Source organism: Streptopelia decaocto, assembly GCF_964273445.1.
Source record: "Streptopelia decaocto genome assembly, chromosome: 4".
Lineage (NCBI taxonomy): Eukaryota > Metazoa > Chordata > Aves > Columbiformes > Columbidae > Streptopelia > Streptopelia decaocto.
Window position 1 is genome coordinate 49,449,657 of NC_138658.1, and position 18,034 is coordinate 49,467,690.

Below are 18,034 nucleotides of genomic sequence, written 5' to 3' on the forward strand. Positions count from 1 at the left end.
CATATTTCAAGACAATCTTGTTATGGTTCCTTTACACAGCCTACAAGTTCTCAGCAAGGCAGCTGACGAATTGAGTTAGTGCCTTGTTTAAAGGATTCCCACAATCTGAAGGGTTTTTTTTGTTGCCTTCTGGAAACAATGTGTCTTCTAGAAATGTATAGCAGTGTAAGAACACAAGGTTGTAAACACAAGAACTATCAGATGTGCCTAGAATTAAGCACCTAAATATCACCCGTCTTTAAGAGACAAGAATTTAAATGGTGCTTAGAAAGATAGGAATGACTTTGTATCTCCTTTTTGGAGGAATAATTCAGTAACAGAAATCTGAGAGTTTAACCAACAACTAATCCCCACAGCACACGTCCATCTGCTATCTCTTGATCTTTCCTCAAACTGCTGGCACCTCAGATGGAAGCCTGCTCCATTTGTACCACACCTAAGGCAGGACAGGGCTCTTCCCAGCCTGCTGCTGCTCCTGTACACTCCAGTAACACAGATCATGAGCATATAACCATGACACTAACACTAATAATTTGGGAATCACTTGTGTTGGCAGGATATATGCCAGGGATGGTAAGAGACCTTCAGATGCTGAACTTCAAGGTATATGGAGCCTGCTGTCTCCTCCCAGAGCTCCATGTCCACACCAGGCAGGACCATGACTTTACCAGTCACCAGTGGGATTGTAAACAGTGACAAGATGGAGGAATCCACGGCTATATCTCCATTTAAGAACTCCAGGTGTAGGTGTGCATTCCTACTCTGTTATCTGACTCACACCTGGGCATGCCCCCACCCTCTCTCTACCTGCTTACACCTTGGAAAAGGTGGTGGACCACTACCTCATTATTCAACTGAGTGTCACCACCTCCGTGAAGCCCACGTGACCACAGGGACCCCACAGGACAAGGAGAAGAGAGAAAATCCATCCTCTGCCCCCATGGCTCCTGCAGGCTAGTGGGTGCAGATGATTGCACTGTTGGCTGTGGATCCCACTGTGAAACATCCAACACTATCCATACACTGTATAGACAGAATAGCATGCCGGAGTCCTGGATGAGTTGTTCTAGAGTTGTTCTCTAGGACAACTAGCAGGTAATTATTCATGCTAAAAAAATATGTTGATAATGGCAAATATTTAATTATTAACAATAAAGTTCTTTTTAAATATATATATAATAAATTGCAAAGCTCGGAGTTGGACAGCCCAAGACCCATTTTGGATTTTCTAAATTTGTGTCTCACAGCTGAAAAGAGTCACTTCCACTATCCTAGCTTCTCCTTAAGATATAACAAATCTAAGTTAAAAACCACAATGCTGGGATCACTTGTAAACCAGGCTGTGTAACTGAAAAGAGAAGCAGAATATATGAATATATTACAAGCAGCTTCCTAAGCCCCACAAATGAAGGGAGAAGGAGGAAAGTGGGGGAGTATAGCAGTTGTGACCTCTGCATGCAGAAGGCACATCTGGAAAACTGGGCTGGAAGAATTAGAAAATTAAACAGCTCTAGATAATACTGATAGGAAATGCAGGTCAAATATCAGGGATATGATTAAGGACAGCAGAATGTTCCTCTAACAATTAAGGGATGTGCAAACAAAAAGAGCTTTAGCTAAGGAGTGTACCATCCTGGAAAAAAAATGTTTTATGCGGCAGTTTTCAGCCCCAGCCACAGCACTGCTGTAGCACAGAAAAGCATGTAAGGTGCAAGTCCACATCACGTTCACAAGCAACTGGAGACTGTCCCCAGCTGTCAAGCAAACAAAGGACACGAGATTGCCATGGAATAAGATGAAGAATCAAGCAGTGTTGATTTTATTCCCAGCTCTGCCAGATTTCCCACAAAACATGAGACCAACAGGTTAGTCCCTCTGTGACCATTTCCTCTCTCAAGCCCTATCTAAACATTAAAAGGAACAAGAAGTTTGTGGCAGCCCTATACCACAACAGATTGCTTTCAGAGGAAACAAAACAAAACAAAACCCCCTGTGTCTCATCCCACCCCCTTTCACATTAAACTTATCTCAAACATCTCCCAAGACAGAGGCACAACACAGCTTCACAGTACAGCCACAACCTGCTCACACCCAGGGCCAGTCCTTCTGCCAAGCCTCAGGGACTGGCAGGGACCTGCCAGCAGGTTCACTGCTACCTGGCAAGAGCAGTTTCCCCTCCCTGCCTCTCCCAGGGCTGGGACACACAGTTAGGACACGGTAGGCTCTTCTTCACAGCCATCAGCAGTGCCCATGCGAGCTGTACAAACGCTGCACCACAAAAACAATGACCTGACCGTGACCTGATCCTGACCATGATTTCTAAACCAGTTAACATTTTCTATGACAAATGCACTGAGGAGCTAAACTTACAGGGACAAAGTGTCCGTGACTTTCATGTAAGATTGCAGTGACTGGATACAATTCAAGAGACTACTTTCTTTTCAATGCCTATTCATTCTGGGCACCGGGTTCATTTCAAGGGCTATCACACAGACTTTACTGACTGCTGTTTTCAGTTTCTCATCTACAACAACATAAGGGAGCAGAAACAAGAGATATGCTTTATCTGTTAAAGTAGTGGCACTGTTGTAGACGCAATGGTCTGAGGATATCAGCAAGACAGGGCTTGCAGGGAGGTAATATCCTCTTTCAGCAAACCCAGCACTGCTGGAAAAATGAACATGTTTTCAGACACACAAGTCTTCTTCAGGTCTGAAAGAAAAGCAGAAGCAAAACCATCTCTTTTACACAAGTCCAGAAGTCCTAGCCAGAAGACTGCTCAGTCTTCTTTACAGTTTTAGTTGGTCTTATTGAAGGGTATCTCTTTTCCAACTCTGTCTCTTATTTGTTAAAGTCACTATGACACTTGACATATGCTATGAGATGAATTTAAGACCTTTTCAATTATATTTTATTTGTCCTGCCATTTCATGACCCAAGGAAACCAAGTGTCAAACTTGCATGTTAATCACACTGAAACGACTTATTTACTCTGATGTATAAAACCTCCTAGATTTTACAACAGAAAGATGCTATCATATGCTTACTTATTTTGTTCCATTTCACTAAACAGACACTCTCATGCTAGATGAAAAGTTTAGCAATGGCAAATGTCAATTTTAAATTATCTGATCTGAAAGCTACATCAGATCCCGTTTCAGCTATGCTGCGGGGGAAACGAAGGCTAGCAGTGTAACCTCTCACTTCGCAAAATAAACCATCCACGCCAACACCCATGCTAGTGTCTTTCTCAAAGACATAGACCAAAAATGACCAGAGACTTGATTGTCCCCTGCAAGCATCACGGACTCTTGACATATATATAGGAACACCACAAACCCTCGCTGATAAGAAACTCTGACCAGCTCCTCTGCCCCAGCTTCATCTTGGAGGCTGAAAAATAACTGTCACCGGGCATGTATTGAAAGGTCTAGACTGATTAGGCTTCCCCATCAAACTAAGTGGTTTGTTTCTAGCCCATCTAACAGAGTCAGTGCCATCTGCTGACCAACAGACTCTTCAATGCTGTGTGTTTCTCAAGCAGAATTGCAAAGCTCCTGCACTTGCTCTGAAGTTTTTGGATCCTCAGAGGCTGTACGTTACTAAGCAGAAAACTGGCGGAGAGGAGGGGAGGGGATGAGTGGGGGCTTTAAGATTTATCTAGCTGCATGAGGGAAATCACTGTCTTTACACCCAGCCTTCCCTCACATAGACCCTTCACCCTGAACAAGACGGGGACAGAATGCAGGAACTCGCCAGCCCGACACTCAAAGGCACAGCCAAACCAACTCCATCTGCAGGCAGCGTAAAGGAGAAAGGGGTATCTCCCAACACAAAGAGCAAGTATGGAGCCAGCCAGCTGATTCCCACCCCTGGCAAACCCAAGAGAGGAAGTGGAACAAAGGTTGTCTTTATCATCTGTGGTGGCATGAGCATGGGGAACCACAGAGGCAGCTGGAACTTGGCTGTAGAGACACCCCCCTGCTTTGCAGTGATGCCCCATGGGAAGTTTTCAGCTCCATGGTTTGAGATTGCTCCTACATGGACCTGCCTCGCCAAACACCTGATGACCTGGGAGGGCACTCCACAGGACAAGGCACTTGGTGCTTACCCCTTGCAGAGAAAACTGCTCAGGTGACTGAGGAGACACCCCAGCTACACCTGAAAAGAAGCTATGCACACCCCTGAACAAGAAGTGGTTAATCAGAAACAGCCAGCATCAAAGGCAGGTGGCAAGAAGACAAATCCAGCCAGCTTTCTAGCCCCCACACATCCCACTCTCCGAGACATTCACAGGATCTTCAGGCAGGACAAGCACAAGCACCTGGGCTGCTCCCCTGCCTGTGGGCGGAAGCCAGCAGATCCTCCTGCAGAGGGTCTTGTCACAGCAATTAAGACATGCAGCTAATCGTACTTTGCTTCCTTATTTCAGAAGCAGGCTTAGCAGAGCAGGTTCTGCACATGACCTCCACAACAAACATGTGAGAGCTGCTCTAAACACACAAGTGTAACATTCCCTCAAGGCAGGGGCTTGGGAGAAGTAACTGCACCTTCCAGAGACAGAGATGCACCTTCCTCTTCCCCGGCTGCCTTGTTTTCCCTTGCTGGGCCGAGGAAACTCCAGCCATGCAAACAGGCCGCTCTTCCTGCCTCCCAAGCAGCCTGCCCTTTCTGACTGGCATGCCCTCCTCTGCTAACACAGCTAATAGAGGCATTTATCAAAGCCAGACATGCAGCTGAATATAATTCTAGTTTAGCACACGTACTAAATGGCCACAGCAGGATCGAACACCGTGCTGCTTGCCATGGCTGGGTATGATACCTTTCTGGATCGTCTTTGCAGGGAAGTCATGGCTTTGGGGTTTTTTTCTCTTGTTTTGGGGGTTTGGGGTTTGTTTTTTTGAAGGAGCACCATATGCATTCTAGCAGTCCAGTCACTCATCTTGAAGCACTATGTACAACAACCTATTTTGGGTTATTAATCCATTTTATTACAGCACTTTGATGCACTATGATCTTATTCCTAAACTTCCAGCCACAGAAGCAATCTACAGGTAATGGGCTAATGAACAAAACCAAACCCCAAGCATGGCTGATACAGCAGGTTTGGGATTTTTTTTAAGCTAGAATGATCTAAACTTAAAATTACTACCTGCTCATTCTTATTCAAAGGAAAATACAAGGGGAAGATAAATATATATGTATGTACACACACATAAGTAGGATTTGCAAAAAAGAGCAACTGTTTGCCACACACTTGTCAGCGTTGAGATTTATACATTTAGACTGATACTCCTACTGAAGTGAGTACTCCTTCTTCCCTCTAATTTCCAAAATTACTTATTAACCAGTTGCTCCCACAGTTTGTCTTATCAGCTGTTAGACATATAAACAAACAAATTATAAAGTATGGAGAATTATTAGAAGGAATGAGAAAGCACAGTAATGCATACTGTATTCAAATTCAGCTGTCATTCATCCACTGTACTCCTTTAATGGCTTTTTCTTCTCACTTCTCTTTGCTGACATTTACATTAAAAGGTGCAGTATCTTTCAACTGCCGTTCTGAACAAGTGTTCCTTGTAATGAGCAACCTGGGCTTGAAAGCGTGTTTTCTGAAATGCAGTGAAAAGATAGTTTTAATGAAGAGAAATGAGAAAACTGAAGAACAGTGAATCGTTTGGCAATCTGAATTAATGCCTATTTGGAAAAAGCTCAACTGAGGAAGGAGATGTAAGACTTTTGGCAATGTGAATTCTAATTATTCCAAATCTTGGCAGTAATTTTATCAAATAGTAGCAATTTCATTAAAAGGTGCACTGGTAATCATCTACATAAGGCCTCCAGAGGGGAAAATATACCAATAATTGCATAATTATGTTATCATTGCTCTTATGATGGACCACATTAAATACCACAAAGAGAAGCACTGCATTTTACTTTCTCTGTTTAGTCCAGTACTTTTTCCTAGAAGATTACAGCAATAAACAAGACTTTTAGAATAATAAACCTGTTCACCAAAGTTTGCAGAAAAGACACAGCTATTTTTTATGTCCATATTACTTTGCATTCTCTGACAGATTCATGAGAAAAATGCTGGGTTTAAGCAATAAGATAGCTGAAGTATTTATATAGCTCTATTACTGAAATACAAGTCATTGCACCACGTCATGCTACTACATGGCATACAGATCTATTTAAGAAGCAGGTTTTGGAGTATTTCCATATTTGTCCATATAAATTTACTTTACCTATTCAGTGATTTTTAATAAGCCTGCAATAAGTTCAATTTCCTTTGTCTAACTACTGCACAAACTTTGCTGCTACTTAGGATGTTAAAAAATTATTGTAAAAGCATTGTCTTACAGACAATCCTAAATCTCACAAATCCATTTTTACTGTGTTAGTATTAGAAAAGTAACTTCGCATATGCCTTCTGAAACTGTGACTAGGGCAACTTGTGTAGGATTCATTAGCAGGTTCTTCAGAACCTCCTGGGGTGCACAAATCTTGCCTCAGGTAATCATGCTAACACCCAGCAAGATCTGTCACTGATATAGTCTTGGAAGTACCTTGAATACAGAGTCCTAGACATTTTTCTGACAGTCCAGTTTCAGACTTCTCCTGGCAAGGAGATACATTACTTGGACATTGAACTTAACATCCAATGAATCCCCCTTAAATGTTTTGTTTGCAAATGGTACTGTATTTCCTAGTTTACAAATAAACACTATCATAAATTGCATATACACAGCATATACATAGGTAGCTGCTTATTGAAGAAATGGTCCTTTCCTACCCCAGAATATATACACAAGAGGACAGAGGAGCCCGAGTACCTGCCTAAGCAGGGAATCCCATTTCAGCATCACTTCTGATGGTAGCTGGGTTATGGGAGGAGACCAGAAATACAGGGTTTACTTCTGCTTCTTCCATTCGAGCTGTTTTATTGTGCTGCATACTTCAAATGCTAGGTATGATGATATTAGCATTACTGCAAAGTCAGCAATGTTATGTATAATACCTGGAAGTCAGATGTGCTATAGAATAGGAAACTTCAACAGCTTGTGTTACAGTGAACACTACTGGGAGGAAGCTTTTATTTTCTTGAAGATAACATAATTTCTTTTCAAAGTTAAAAAGTTATGCTCATCCAGGCACAGAAAGCACTTCCGTGCCATATAAAAGAGCAAACAAGGAGTTAGGCAGCAAAAATAAAGAAAATAATCAGGCAGTCACTGCGTAGCACAAAATGAATGCCTCAGTACCAAGTCCTAGTGCAGAACAGCACCTAAGGCATATGAACATAACTGCTTCCGGTAAAAATACCCTATTAGACTGCATATTTAATTTAACATTACATTAAGTTAAAATGTAGCATTTTCATAATGCACATTTTCCTTTTAAAAAAGTAAAAATATTCAACAGTAAATTTGAAAATACAGTAACACAAATTTAAATTTACAACTCCTCTAATCATTAAAAAAAAATAAAGGCAAAAAAAATATTCAAGCCATACATTTGCTGTCAACATTTTAAAGATAATCAGACTATTGAATTCATGGAAGTCAGTCGCAGAGCACCTCTAGGCAGGTTGTGCTGCAGCAATAAACCAGCCTTTGGCATCTGGAGCTTCCTAGCAGGTGCAGGCAAAATATTTTCTTTATTTTAGTACTACTCAATTAAGCAACTAGTCCATTCAAAGAGGAGCTACTGATCAGGAGTTGAAAAAGCATGAATGTTTCTTTCCATTGCCATTCTAAGAATAAAAAGAGGATGAGATTGCCTAGTTCTAAAATATTTACAGCACAGTGATTAAAAACCACTAGTTTTTACTACAGATAGGCCTTTCAGACATTAATTCTTTATTTCAAAACATTTCTCAATGAGTTTTTTCTTCTGAATTGGCTGGCTTCTATGTGGTACTATTTATCTAACGGAAGAACATTTCAGAACTCTCATTTCCTTCATTGTAATCGATGCAAATAATCAGTAAAATATCAATTATCTAATACAAGAAATGTCAACACTTTATATTTTCATATTAAAACATACACATGAAGAATCAGAGTAAGTGTATATATAACAAGCTACATAATTGCTTAAATACAGGCACAGTGATTAATCAAAGTAAGTATAACACTAAGTGCAAAGGCTATATTTAATTAAAACTCAATGGTAATAAAGGAGGTTAAACCTTTCTTTACAAAATGATTAAGTACAAATGCAAAACAGTTAAAATGAGGCTTACTGTTGGCTGATTTAAATCATGATTAAAATAAGATTTACAATGCTTTGGATCAAATTGAAGCACACAGTACACCAGGAGGTAACTACTTTGTTAAACCTGGGCGCTACATTTCTTATCTGGAGTCAATTTTACACATGGTATCTGGAGGAAATGTAAACAAGTTACAGAGGGCTGAGGAGAAAAAGAGGAGCAGGAGTTATGAAAGGTGCACCAGAAGAAAATGCTAAAAAAGGTTCATCATAGAAAAGAGAAGTCAAAGATGTTATATTTACTGTCAACACGTAAAATGTTATTACAAGGAGGATGGGATCAGCAGTTCACTATATCCACCAGAGCCGGGAAAATAAAACAAGGATGGAATTAAGCACCCAGCAAGGGAGATGCAGTTAGGCATCAGGAGAAGCTTTTGACCTTAAACAATTAGTTGTGTACTAGAAAAAATGGGTAGTAGACTCTGCACCACAAGTCTGCCTTAGAGCAGGTTAGACAAAAGTCTGCCGGGGAAGATCTGCTCGGTCTGACCCCGGCAGAGAGCAGGGAACAGACCAGATGAACTCTGCAGGTCTCCTCCAGCCGTACTCTTAACAGTTCTCTGGGAGCTTCCAAAGACTCGCTGTGTCTTTTAGAAACCCAGATGTGGGAGGCAGGTGAATGCATATAAAGTCAAATTTCATTCAGCAAAGAATGAAGTTTCCAGTCCTGAGGGCTGCAGACAAAACCTTCAACACGTGATGTCAGTACAGCCATTAACTCCTGAACAAAAAACAGACTAAGAGAGCCAAGTGCAAGTTTTTAATCTCATTATACCCTTCACCAGGAACCTATTTAGTTCTGAATGGCCTATGTATGTGAGTACCCAAAACACTCCTGTTACACAGCTCATTGCGACCTTTCTCCTCCCCTGAAACATGCAGGCTCTGAATGACAGGTTATAATCAAAAAGTTTTATTTCTTTTTCCAGTGTGGCTTTTGCACAAAACCTTTCTGTAGAAGAAGTCCACTCCATGTCACGAGGAGCACGTTCACCCAGCATGAGTGCAGGAGCACTACTTAGCTGAAGACAATTATTGATGGGAAAAGAAAGGAGATGAAGGACTAACCCAGCATTTGCCAGGCTTCCAAAGACCTTGTAAGAGATGCACCTCTCCGACTTCCAAATTTCCCTGCCAAGGCTTTCATCTCTTCTTAATGTAAATCAGCCCATGCATTCTCTTTATCACTTAGATTTAAAGCTGTCAGTGCCTAGTTGACCAGTGAATTCTTCTCTGTATCAGATATTTAATGATTATGTTACATGATTATGGACTCGGCTGTCAGATGACATTTAAAATCATAGACATTTAACACTGTCAGACCCCCCGATGGCAAAACCCCCTGTAGCTGATAATTTCACTAAATTATGCCTCTTTTTAGTTACACTTTCAAGGAGTGATCTGCACGGAGCAGCCCAGGAGTTGCATAGCATGGTAGCAACATTACAAACTTTTATGTTATTTACATGCCTGTAAGAGATAATATAAAGATAATTTAATTAAGAGCCTTCCATGGTGCACCAAAAAAAAAAAAAAAAAAAAATCTGTTGTGACACGAAAAACATCATTAAAAATCCATTTAAAGGTATATCTGAAAACCTATGTTTTCAGAATAAATCAATATAATCCCCAAGAGTAAATCTGCTGAGAGATTAACATTTACTGTGCCTTCTAATTGGTATACCCTAGAAAACAGGAGTCGCCTTCTCCCTTCACACACAGATGTTTACACTCCCCTTAGGCTTTTATCACTAACAGCAGCAATCTTGGCCGGTGGACAAACAATACACTTCAGTTGCCATTAGGTTTGGCAACCAGCCAAGGAGACTACTCACACGCGTAAAATTACATTTCTTTATGACTGTTTGCAGGATTCATTGTAAAGAGGGTCCTTTCGGAAAAAGCCCTTCTAGTTTCCTAAATGTCACTGAAAAAGCCATGCACAATACTTCTGCAGTAAAATAATACAGAAAAGTAATAATTATTTTAAAATCTCTTTTATGTCAAGTCCTAGTAATTTTTATGTACATTCTCTTCAGATTTTTTATAATAAATGTCCTAAAGATGTAACACACTAAAATCTGGATCACCGCTTTCATTAGATACTTCTGGCATCAGCTCTCCTCTCTCGCCTAAGGTTACCATGAACACCTTAAGCTCTATTAAGGCTAAAGAGGCTCAAGCAGGGGAGCTGAGTTTTGTGTGGGGGGAATATTCAGAAATTACAAAAAGGCAAAGTTTTATCCTCAAAGTGAGAGGGTACTTACAGTAAATGCCATGCATTAGGATATTAGACCTCATTTCCTCTAGCCATTCTCTGAACAGCTGAAAGAGACTTAAGGAAATGACTCAAAATCCTGGAAGATGTTTGTACTAGATGAAAAAGAAAACAACATCTGTAAAATCATGTGTCACACATAGAGCAAGACAATGTGCAATGCTTGATCTCTGCAATGGCATTCATCTTCATGGGCAGAGAGAAAAAGCTGAGAAGTGGCTTAACCTTGAGCAATTACTGCCTCTCTTTTACAAGATTTATATGAGATTAGATAGGTTGTCGTGTATTGTAGATAAATATATATGTTGTTGAAACTCTTTGATGCTATGCGATTGTTGCTTCATCTAGAATTCGTTATTCCTTACCTTCAGATGACACCGGAGTGTTTACTGAAAGTTCAGGCTAGAAAGTAGCTTTCTTTCAAACTACAAATGCGTAATACTTGGTATTTAGCTTGACAGCTCCAGATATGCCTTAAAAATCTTTCAAATAGCTTGCACTAACAACAAATCATAGCTCAGACAGAAATCTAAAGAATATAGATGTATCATTTGAGTCTCACACAACAAACCAGAGAGAAAAGGACAAGTTTCACCACAAGAAACTCCTACTGACTGGGACATGACTCATGTTCCTCCTAAGACCCATCTTAGCTCATGTTTACATGTGCTAAAGACATATCCTTTCTGATTCCACCTGTGTCCTGCTGCAACATGTCCCTTCTGGAGGTGACTCAGGATCTTTTGATCAATCCAGGCACCTGCAAAGCAGCGTTACTGTTTGGACAATCAGCGAAAGGTTTCTGGGAGTGCTGAAGCGAGGCTCTCTGTTGCAAAATGAGCACATGGAAATGCCTCCAGTTTCTGTGAATGGTACTTAAACGGGATGCAAATGGGAATCTCACTTCTTGCCAAATTTATCACATTCTTTATTATTAAGCCTGAAGAAAAATCACTTACATGCTTGCTGGGAAAGGGTTCCCAGTTGTAACGGAAGGAAAAAGAGTCAAGTGTTGAGCAATCTTGGGCATTGCCATTCTGCTTCTGGCAGTGGCCTTGGGCCACATTCCAGCACAAGAGAACCTGCACTGCCACAGAGGATGGAGAGAGCAGAGATGTAAATGGGACAGTAAGGAGGGCAGGACACTCAGTTTGCAGGGATCAGGGCAACAACTGAGTGACAGCAATCAGAATCCTTATCAAGTTCAAGCTTCCTTCTCCAAGCCTCCTCTCTCCCAGCTGACAGGTAGCAGGAAGCATTATGAAAACAGACATTCTTCCCTCTGGGCACAGGGAGAGTCTCCTATTATTCTGCAACTGACTGAAAAAAAGAAGCCTATATTGATGGATGCTGAAAGGAACCATGTCCAGTCTTCCATGACTGCAGGATGGAAATGCCACTGGGACTTTGGCAGACTACCAGGGCATAGGGGACAGGGCGAGCCGTGAGGGAGGATAGGAGAAGCAGAGAGAAAAGATCCAGAATATTGCATGAAAGGAGGACTAGGCAATCCCCAAATGGAAGGGAAAGTGGAAATATATGTTAGAATGCAAGAAAAACAAAAAGTAGGAAGGGGCTGTGGACAGAGAAGATTAATGGCTTACCGTCCAAGAAGCTACATTAAGTTCTGTTTTCTACATCCTCCTTTCCTATTTGCAACCAAAGGAAGAAGCTTTTGACTAACAGCCAAAGTAAGATACTTAATATAAATTTGTATACCGATAAACAACAGGATAGGTCTGAATAGGGACTGTGGGAGATCATCCAGTCCAAGCATCTGCACTGAGGCAAACCAAAAAGTAACCCAGGGTCATGCTAGTTCCACAGCAATCCAGCACAGCAGATCAGCTCTGTCCTGCATGTCCCTTCTGATGTCCCCTGTGCCCCTGCCAGGATACAAGCCATCACTCTGATACCTCCTCCAGCACAAAACTAGCCCTGAATATTCCTGCATCTGTGTGATACACAGATGATGCACATACATACCCAAAGACAGTTGTCTTTCGCAACAGCAAGTCATTCATGCCTACTACACAGTGTATTTTTGTCTATACAAGTTTGTCTGATGTGCCCCTGAGATGAAATGTCTCCCACAAGTAAGTGTCTGAACTCAGAACCAGAGGAAGGATCACGAGAAAGACTCCTTCCTTGCCTCTCCAGTACTCTGGAGCCTGCATCTCATGACTTCCAGGAGACACTGCCAGTCTGACCTGTTTCCCAAGCTTTCCTTAAGGACAGTCTAACCATATGATGAACGATGACCTTCAAGTGCAGCCAGGAAATACATGAAGTAAATAAAGTTGGTATTAGACATTTTAAACTTCTTTCTTTTTTTTTTTTTTTTTTCTTTTGGGGGGGGGAATAACCCATTGGTAGGAGACTTTCCTATCCCTGTGGCCACAGCACTAGCATTTTGCAAATGTATGAGTATTTCCAAATAGGAAGGTCCAAATTGTCAGATATCACACTCTGGTTCATATTATCAATAAACAAATAAACGAAAGGGAGCAAACCCAAACAAAACTATTAACAAAAATGTAAATCAACTACTGCCCTCTCTCACATCCCAAAATAAAGTGCTTACAATCAAGCACTGTAAATTGTCACTACAGCTAGTTGGTATTTATTTGCTCCCAGGAGCACAGGCAGAAACTTGGGGAGCACTCCCTGGCTGCTTTCACACAGGGTGCTCTGCAGGGCTCCTCTCTGTTGGTGGCAGCAGACGTTGAACACCTCACACAGAGCATCACTTCCTCACCACATCCTCACCTTGTTCTTAGATAAGTGACAAAACAACCTTTCGTGCTGTCCACTTTCAGACTGCGGTGTGCGGGGTCAAACTCCTCCCTGGGTGCAACTCCTTGAACAGTAGCAGCAACCTCCTTACGGCACCTTCCCCATAGACCCTGCATGGCAATTCTGAAAGCCACATGCAAAGTTGCCCAGCGCTGCATACAGATGCTGTATTTAAAATCACTAGCCCTGTGCGCTAAGGCTGTGAGGTGTGGCAAGGAAACCCCCTTTTATCAAGGAGCTGGAAGGGAACCTTTCAATTTATCACCCGGCACACCAAAGTTTTAGCACTGAGAGACCTCCCGAAGGCCTGAGCGGCACCGCTTGTCCTCCTCTTCAACGCGGCGAAGCGGCAGTGCCAGAGCAGACCGGCTCTGATGCCTTGTCCCGCCGTGAGCCGCCTGCCCAGCCCCTCCGGACCGCAGGGCACCGACCCGCCGGAGAGACGCAGCGCGGCACCGAGCCCACCAGCCCCGCCGGGGGACACTTCACCTCTGCTGGGGAGCGCTGGACACCTGACGGCGGCGGCTCGTTCCGTGCCTATTGTTCAACGAGCACTTAACCGCGGGGACATTTTGTACTGATTACCAGATAGTTTATTGTCAAAACAACCCGGTCTGGGGAGATGGTGGGGGGGGGAGCTCCCTGTCGGCCCCTCTCCCAGCCCCGGATAACCGCGCACTGCAAACAAAGGACTTTTTTTTGCCGCCGGCGGGGCGTCCCGTAACGGCGGCGAGGGGCGATGCCAGGGCAAACCGCGGGCTGCCGCCGCGACCCCCGGCACGGCGCTGCCCTCCGCCGCCCCCGCGCAAGCGGCCGCCGGCGCTGAAGTTTTCCCCTTAGCCGCCCGCGTTAGCCCCGGCCCGGCCGCCCCGCGGGGCTCCGCGCCCGCCCGCGCCCGCGGCTCCCACCTGCGGGGAAGACGCTCAGCAGCAGCACGGCGTGCGCCAGTTCCCAGGCGAGGTACGCGCCCTCCATGCCGCCGCCACCCCCCGAGCCCGGCGCGGCGCGGCTGCCGCTCGCACCGCCCGGCGCGCTGAGATGCCCGAGCCCCGCGGGAGGGCTGCGGAGTACAAGCGGCCCCTCCGCTCCGCCGTCGGCTCCGCCTCCGCCGCCCGCCCCGCGCCGCGCTGCGCGGCCCCCCGCAGCTCCCTCCGTGCCCCCGCCCCGCCCCGCTACCACGGGGATGGGCGCAGGTGAGAAACTCCCCTCCGCCCCCCCGGGGAGGGGGAGCGTCCTAGGTTGCCTCGGTGGGGCTTACCACAAAGATCCCCAAAATAAAATAATTTTTAAAAGGAAAAGCCCGGTGGCTGAATATGCACACAGCGCTGCCACGGGGGAGAGATCGGTCTCCGCACGGGGCAGCGCCTCAGCCGTGCTGGGCATCGGCAAGTGCTGTGAGGAGGGGTCGTGGCTGTGGGGCCAGACAAGCCCTGGAGGCAGCGTGGTCCGGGGTGTGGGGGGCAGCCAGGCCGGGCGCGGGGCCTGGAAACAGAGGGAACATCCCTCAAATGGCAGGTACAAAGACATTTGCCTCCACTAAAATTCTCACTTAGAGCTCCTGGAGATGTCACAGCAGATTCTATACGCACCAAAGGGAATGCTTCTGCCTCAGCTTGCAGCGCTGAGATCTCAAACTGTGCCTGCTTTGGGCTGTCACCTATTAAGGGTCAGTCACAGCACCAGAAGTGAGACTTAAAAGTATACACTGTGACACAAAAGGGAGGACTGAAAGAACTAGCTGGTTTGGTATGGAAAAGAGAAAGCCGACAGCGAGCTTAAACATGGTAAAGGTTCTTACAAAGAGGATTGTGAGCAATTGTTTTTCATGTCCCTCAAGGGCAAGATAAAAAGTAATCCATTTAGGTCTCAGCAAAAAAAAGAAATAGCTTAAATGTTAGCACTTGCAAAGAGTGAGGAGAATTTAGTCTACAAATGTGTTTTGGAGAAAATGTGGTGGAATCCCACAGAGGGAGGTTTTTAAGCACCGATGAGGCGATTGACAAGGATGATCTGTGAGCACTTGCTTCTGTAGCTACAGAGCCAGCATGGAGCTGCTCTTCAGGCGAAAATAATGCAAACTACAGAAATGTCTGTCTTTAACGCCGCTTTGTCAGTCAGTGTCACATGCTCCTGAGGTGAAAGAAAAGTATATAGGTGACCCGGGCAAAGGAGTCATCCACACGTTCACCAGCTGTGCTCTGCGCAGGTATCCACAGGCAGGGGGAAGGACACACACATTGTCAGAAAACCCATCCCAGCACTTTGGGATGTACAGAAAGATGTAGGGGACACATGGCAAAACCTTCACCCTTGGAAAAGCATAAATGTAGACTTATTGAAATATGTCAGTACAGATCAGAAAAGTTATTGAAGGTAAATTATTCCTTTTTTTTTTTCTTCATCTTCTTTTCTTCTGCAGTACTGTCAAATTTTTTCCAAGGTTAATAGCGCTGTCCCATATGGTCCAGCATTAGATAAAAGTCTTGTCTTATATGTTTAAAATGGCTCTCTCAATTTCTTTACTCTCTTTCATCTCTGACAGCCAGTCTCTTTTGATGAGTGAATCCTTCCTCTCCTGCAAAATGGAATACATTTTTGTTAGCACACCAACAATTTCAAAATAAAGCATCGTTTTAAAGTCATATTTCTAGGTAGGTGCTAACCTCATCAAATTAATTCTAGGTAGAAGAAAAAAATAGCTGAAATACTTAAACTTCTAGTGGACTCCAGATTTTCCAAGTGTCTTTGGGTTTGTTTTTGTAGGAGAAAAAAAAGGAGTTGGAATTTTTTAATATAAAATCTTGGAGCATTTACAGTTTAATTTCTTAAAGATGCAAAGGCAGCACACAATATGCTACAAGAGGTTTACACTGAAACATTATCAAGTAACATGTGATGTTGTTATTGTGACAGGTTTCTCCCTGTTCTTCTTGATTAGTGCTCTTTCAGTTAGTGGCCTGCCTTTTATGTTCTGCACATCCCTGATCACATGAAGCCAAAACTCCGCATGGCCCTGCATCATGTGCCTCATTTTCACAAGCATTAACTGAATGTTAGACATCTCAAAATCAGAATGGCAACAACATTCTCCGTGTACTTTGACTGGCTATAAATAGCTACAGTAAGTGGGAAACAAAGGTGAATTGGTTTTAACCTTGCCACTTCATTTATTTTTAATAATCATAATGATAAACACAGTTGCCCTTTCCACCTCTGTCCAATGTATTGCACTGAATGCTATAAGTTCTCTCATCCATATTCTGTTTGCATTATAGAAGAAAAGAAAGTTTCTGAAGCATTGGAGGGTTCTCTTATGTCTTTTTTCTACCTTTGCCCAAAATATGTGAACTTAAGCAAAAAAGGATCTTCTTTGCATCTGAAGCCAGCCTCACTTGTTCCTCTTGTCAGTCGTCACTGTGGTACTGTGGCAGTGTGTTAGGACAGGTAATGCCATCTCTCCTCATTGTCTGCTGGAACCAACTTGCAGTAGGTTGACAGTAGGGGGAAGAGAGATCCACAGACTTTGGAGACAATAGATACCAATTTGGAGATAAGAATGGCAAGCTTGGAGAAAAATATGAAACTCTGTATTTGGAAGTTTAAAATCTTTAAAGTGATTTAACATTTATGGACCAGTTCCTTTGAATAGCCAATTCAAAAGATTGTTTTTACATGTCCATGGGACTGCTTACTGGAGTAAACATTGAATCAATCAATAATATTGGTAAGATTAAGCTAATGTCATTGAACAACTGGTGTCCTAATGAAAGACAACATCATTTCTGTCTCTGGATGTAAATGCATTTAGGAATTAACTAGTTTGGTGGCTTCAAACAGTTTATTTGTCAGGGCTGTGAAAGCCTTTTTGTCCTAAATCTTTACAGCATAAATAATCTGTGGCATCTTTTTTATCTATGGCATGACATATCTAATGAGAAGAGAGGTAAGTACCCTTCTGATACAGCCGGTTGATGTCAGCAAGAATCCCTCCTGATAAACCCTGTGATAACAACTTCTCCTATAAGGTTATACTTTCCTTTTTCTGAATTGCAGATGTATAGATCTTGGTCCGGGACATTGCTGTTGTATATAAAACTGGCAGCCCCAGCAAACCAAACAGCTCCAGCATTAACTCCTCTGTGATTCCTGAAAGCTTTGGGAAATTATGAGAGTTTGAAACATGTATCGATTTACCAATGTTGTTCTAAAAGCTGTCTAATTGTTGACGTAAAAGTTTGTTAAGCTTTTAAAAGTGAAACGTGGTTAAATTTCTGCCTTGTGAATTCATCTAAAACAGCATTTCTGAAGAGTGGCCGTCAGGAATGTCATACGACCACTGTGCAAAAATATATACTCAGCACTCTGTTGTACCTTAATTTTAATCGACAAAACCATAGCTGTGAATTTTCTGAGTCTCTTGTTTATTAATAAAAAAAAAAAAAAGAAGAAGAAGTGTGAAATCTGCTGGTTTAAACTGTTGTTACAGCAAGGTATAATCCAGCTGTACCTGTTTTTTTGAAGGCTGGAGATGCTGGGACATCTCATTGCATTTAGTTTTATCAATTTCCAGTCTTCTACATCCTCACACTGACATGTAGCAGGGGGTGAGTGGAGAAAATTGGTACTATTTGATAGGCATATGCCTTAAGGCTTCATCTGTAGATGGCAGGATTATAA

General features: G+C 43.0%; 1 protein-coding gene across 1 annotated transcript in view; it reads right to left on the minus strand.

The window, feature by feature from the left end:
* Positions 1 to 14,454, minus strand: part of KIT (KIT proto-oncogene, receptor tyrosine kinase) — a 54,634-nt gene extending 40,180 nt beyond the window's left edge. The window contains exon 1 of the mRNA XM_082051877.1: positions 14,266 to 14,454. Within this exon, the coding sequence (XP_081908003.1) occupies positions 14,266 to 14,332 (67 nt within the window). The 5' untranslated portion in view covers positions 14,333 to 14,454. The remainder of the gene's footprint in view (positions 1 to 14,265) is intronic.
* Positions 14,455 to 18,034: the final 3,580 nt, after the last annotated feature.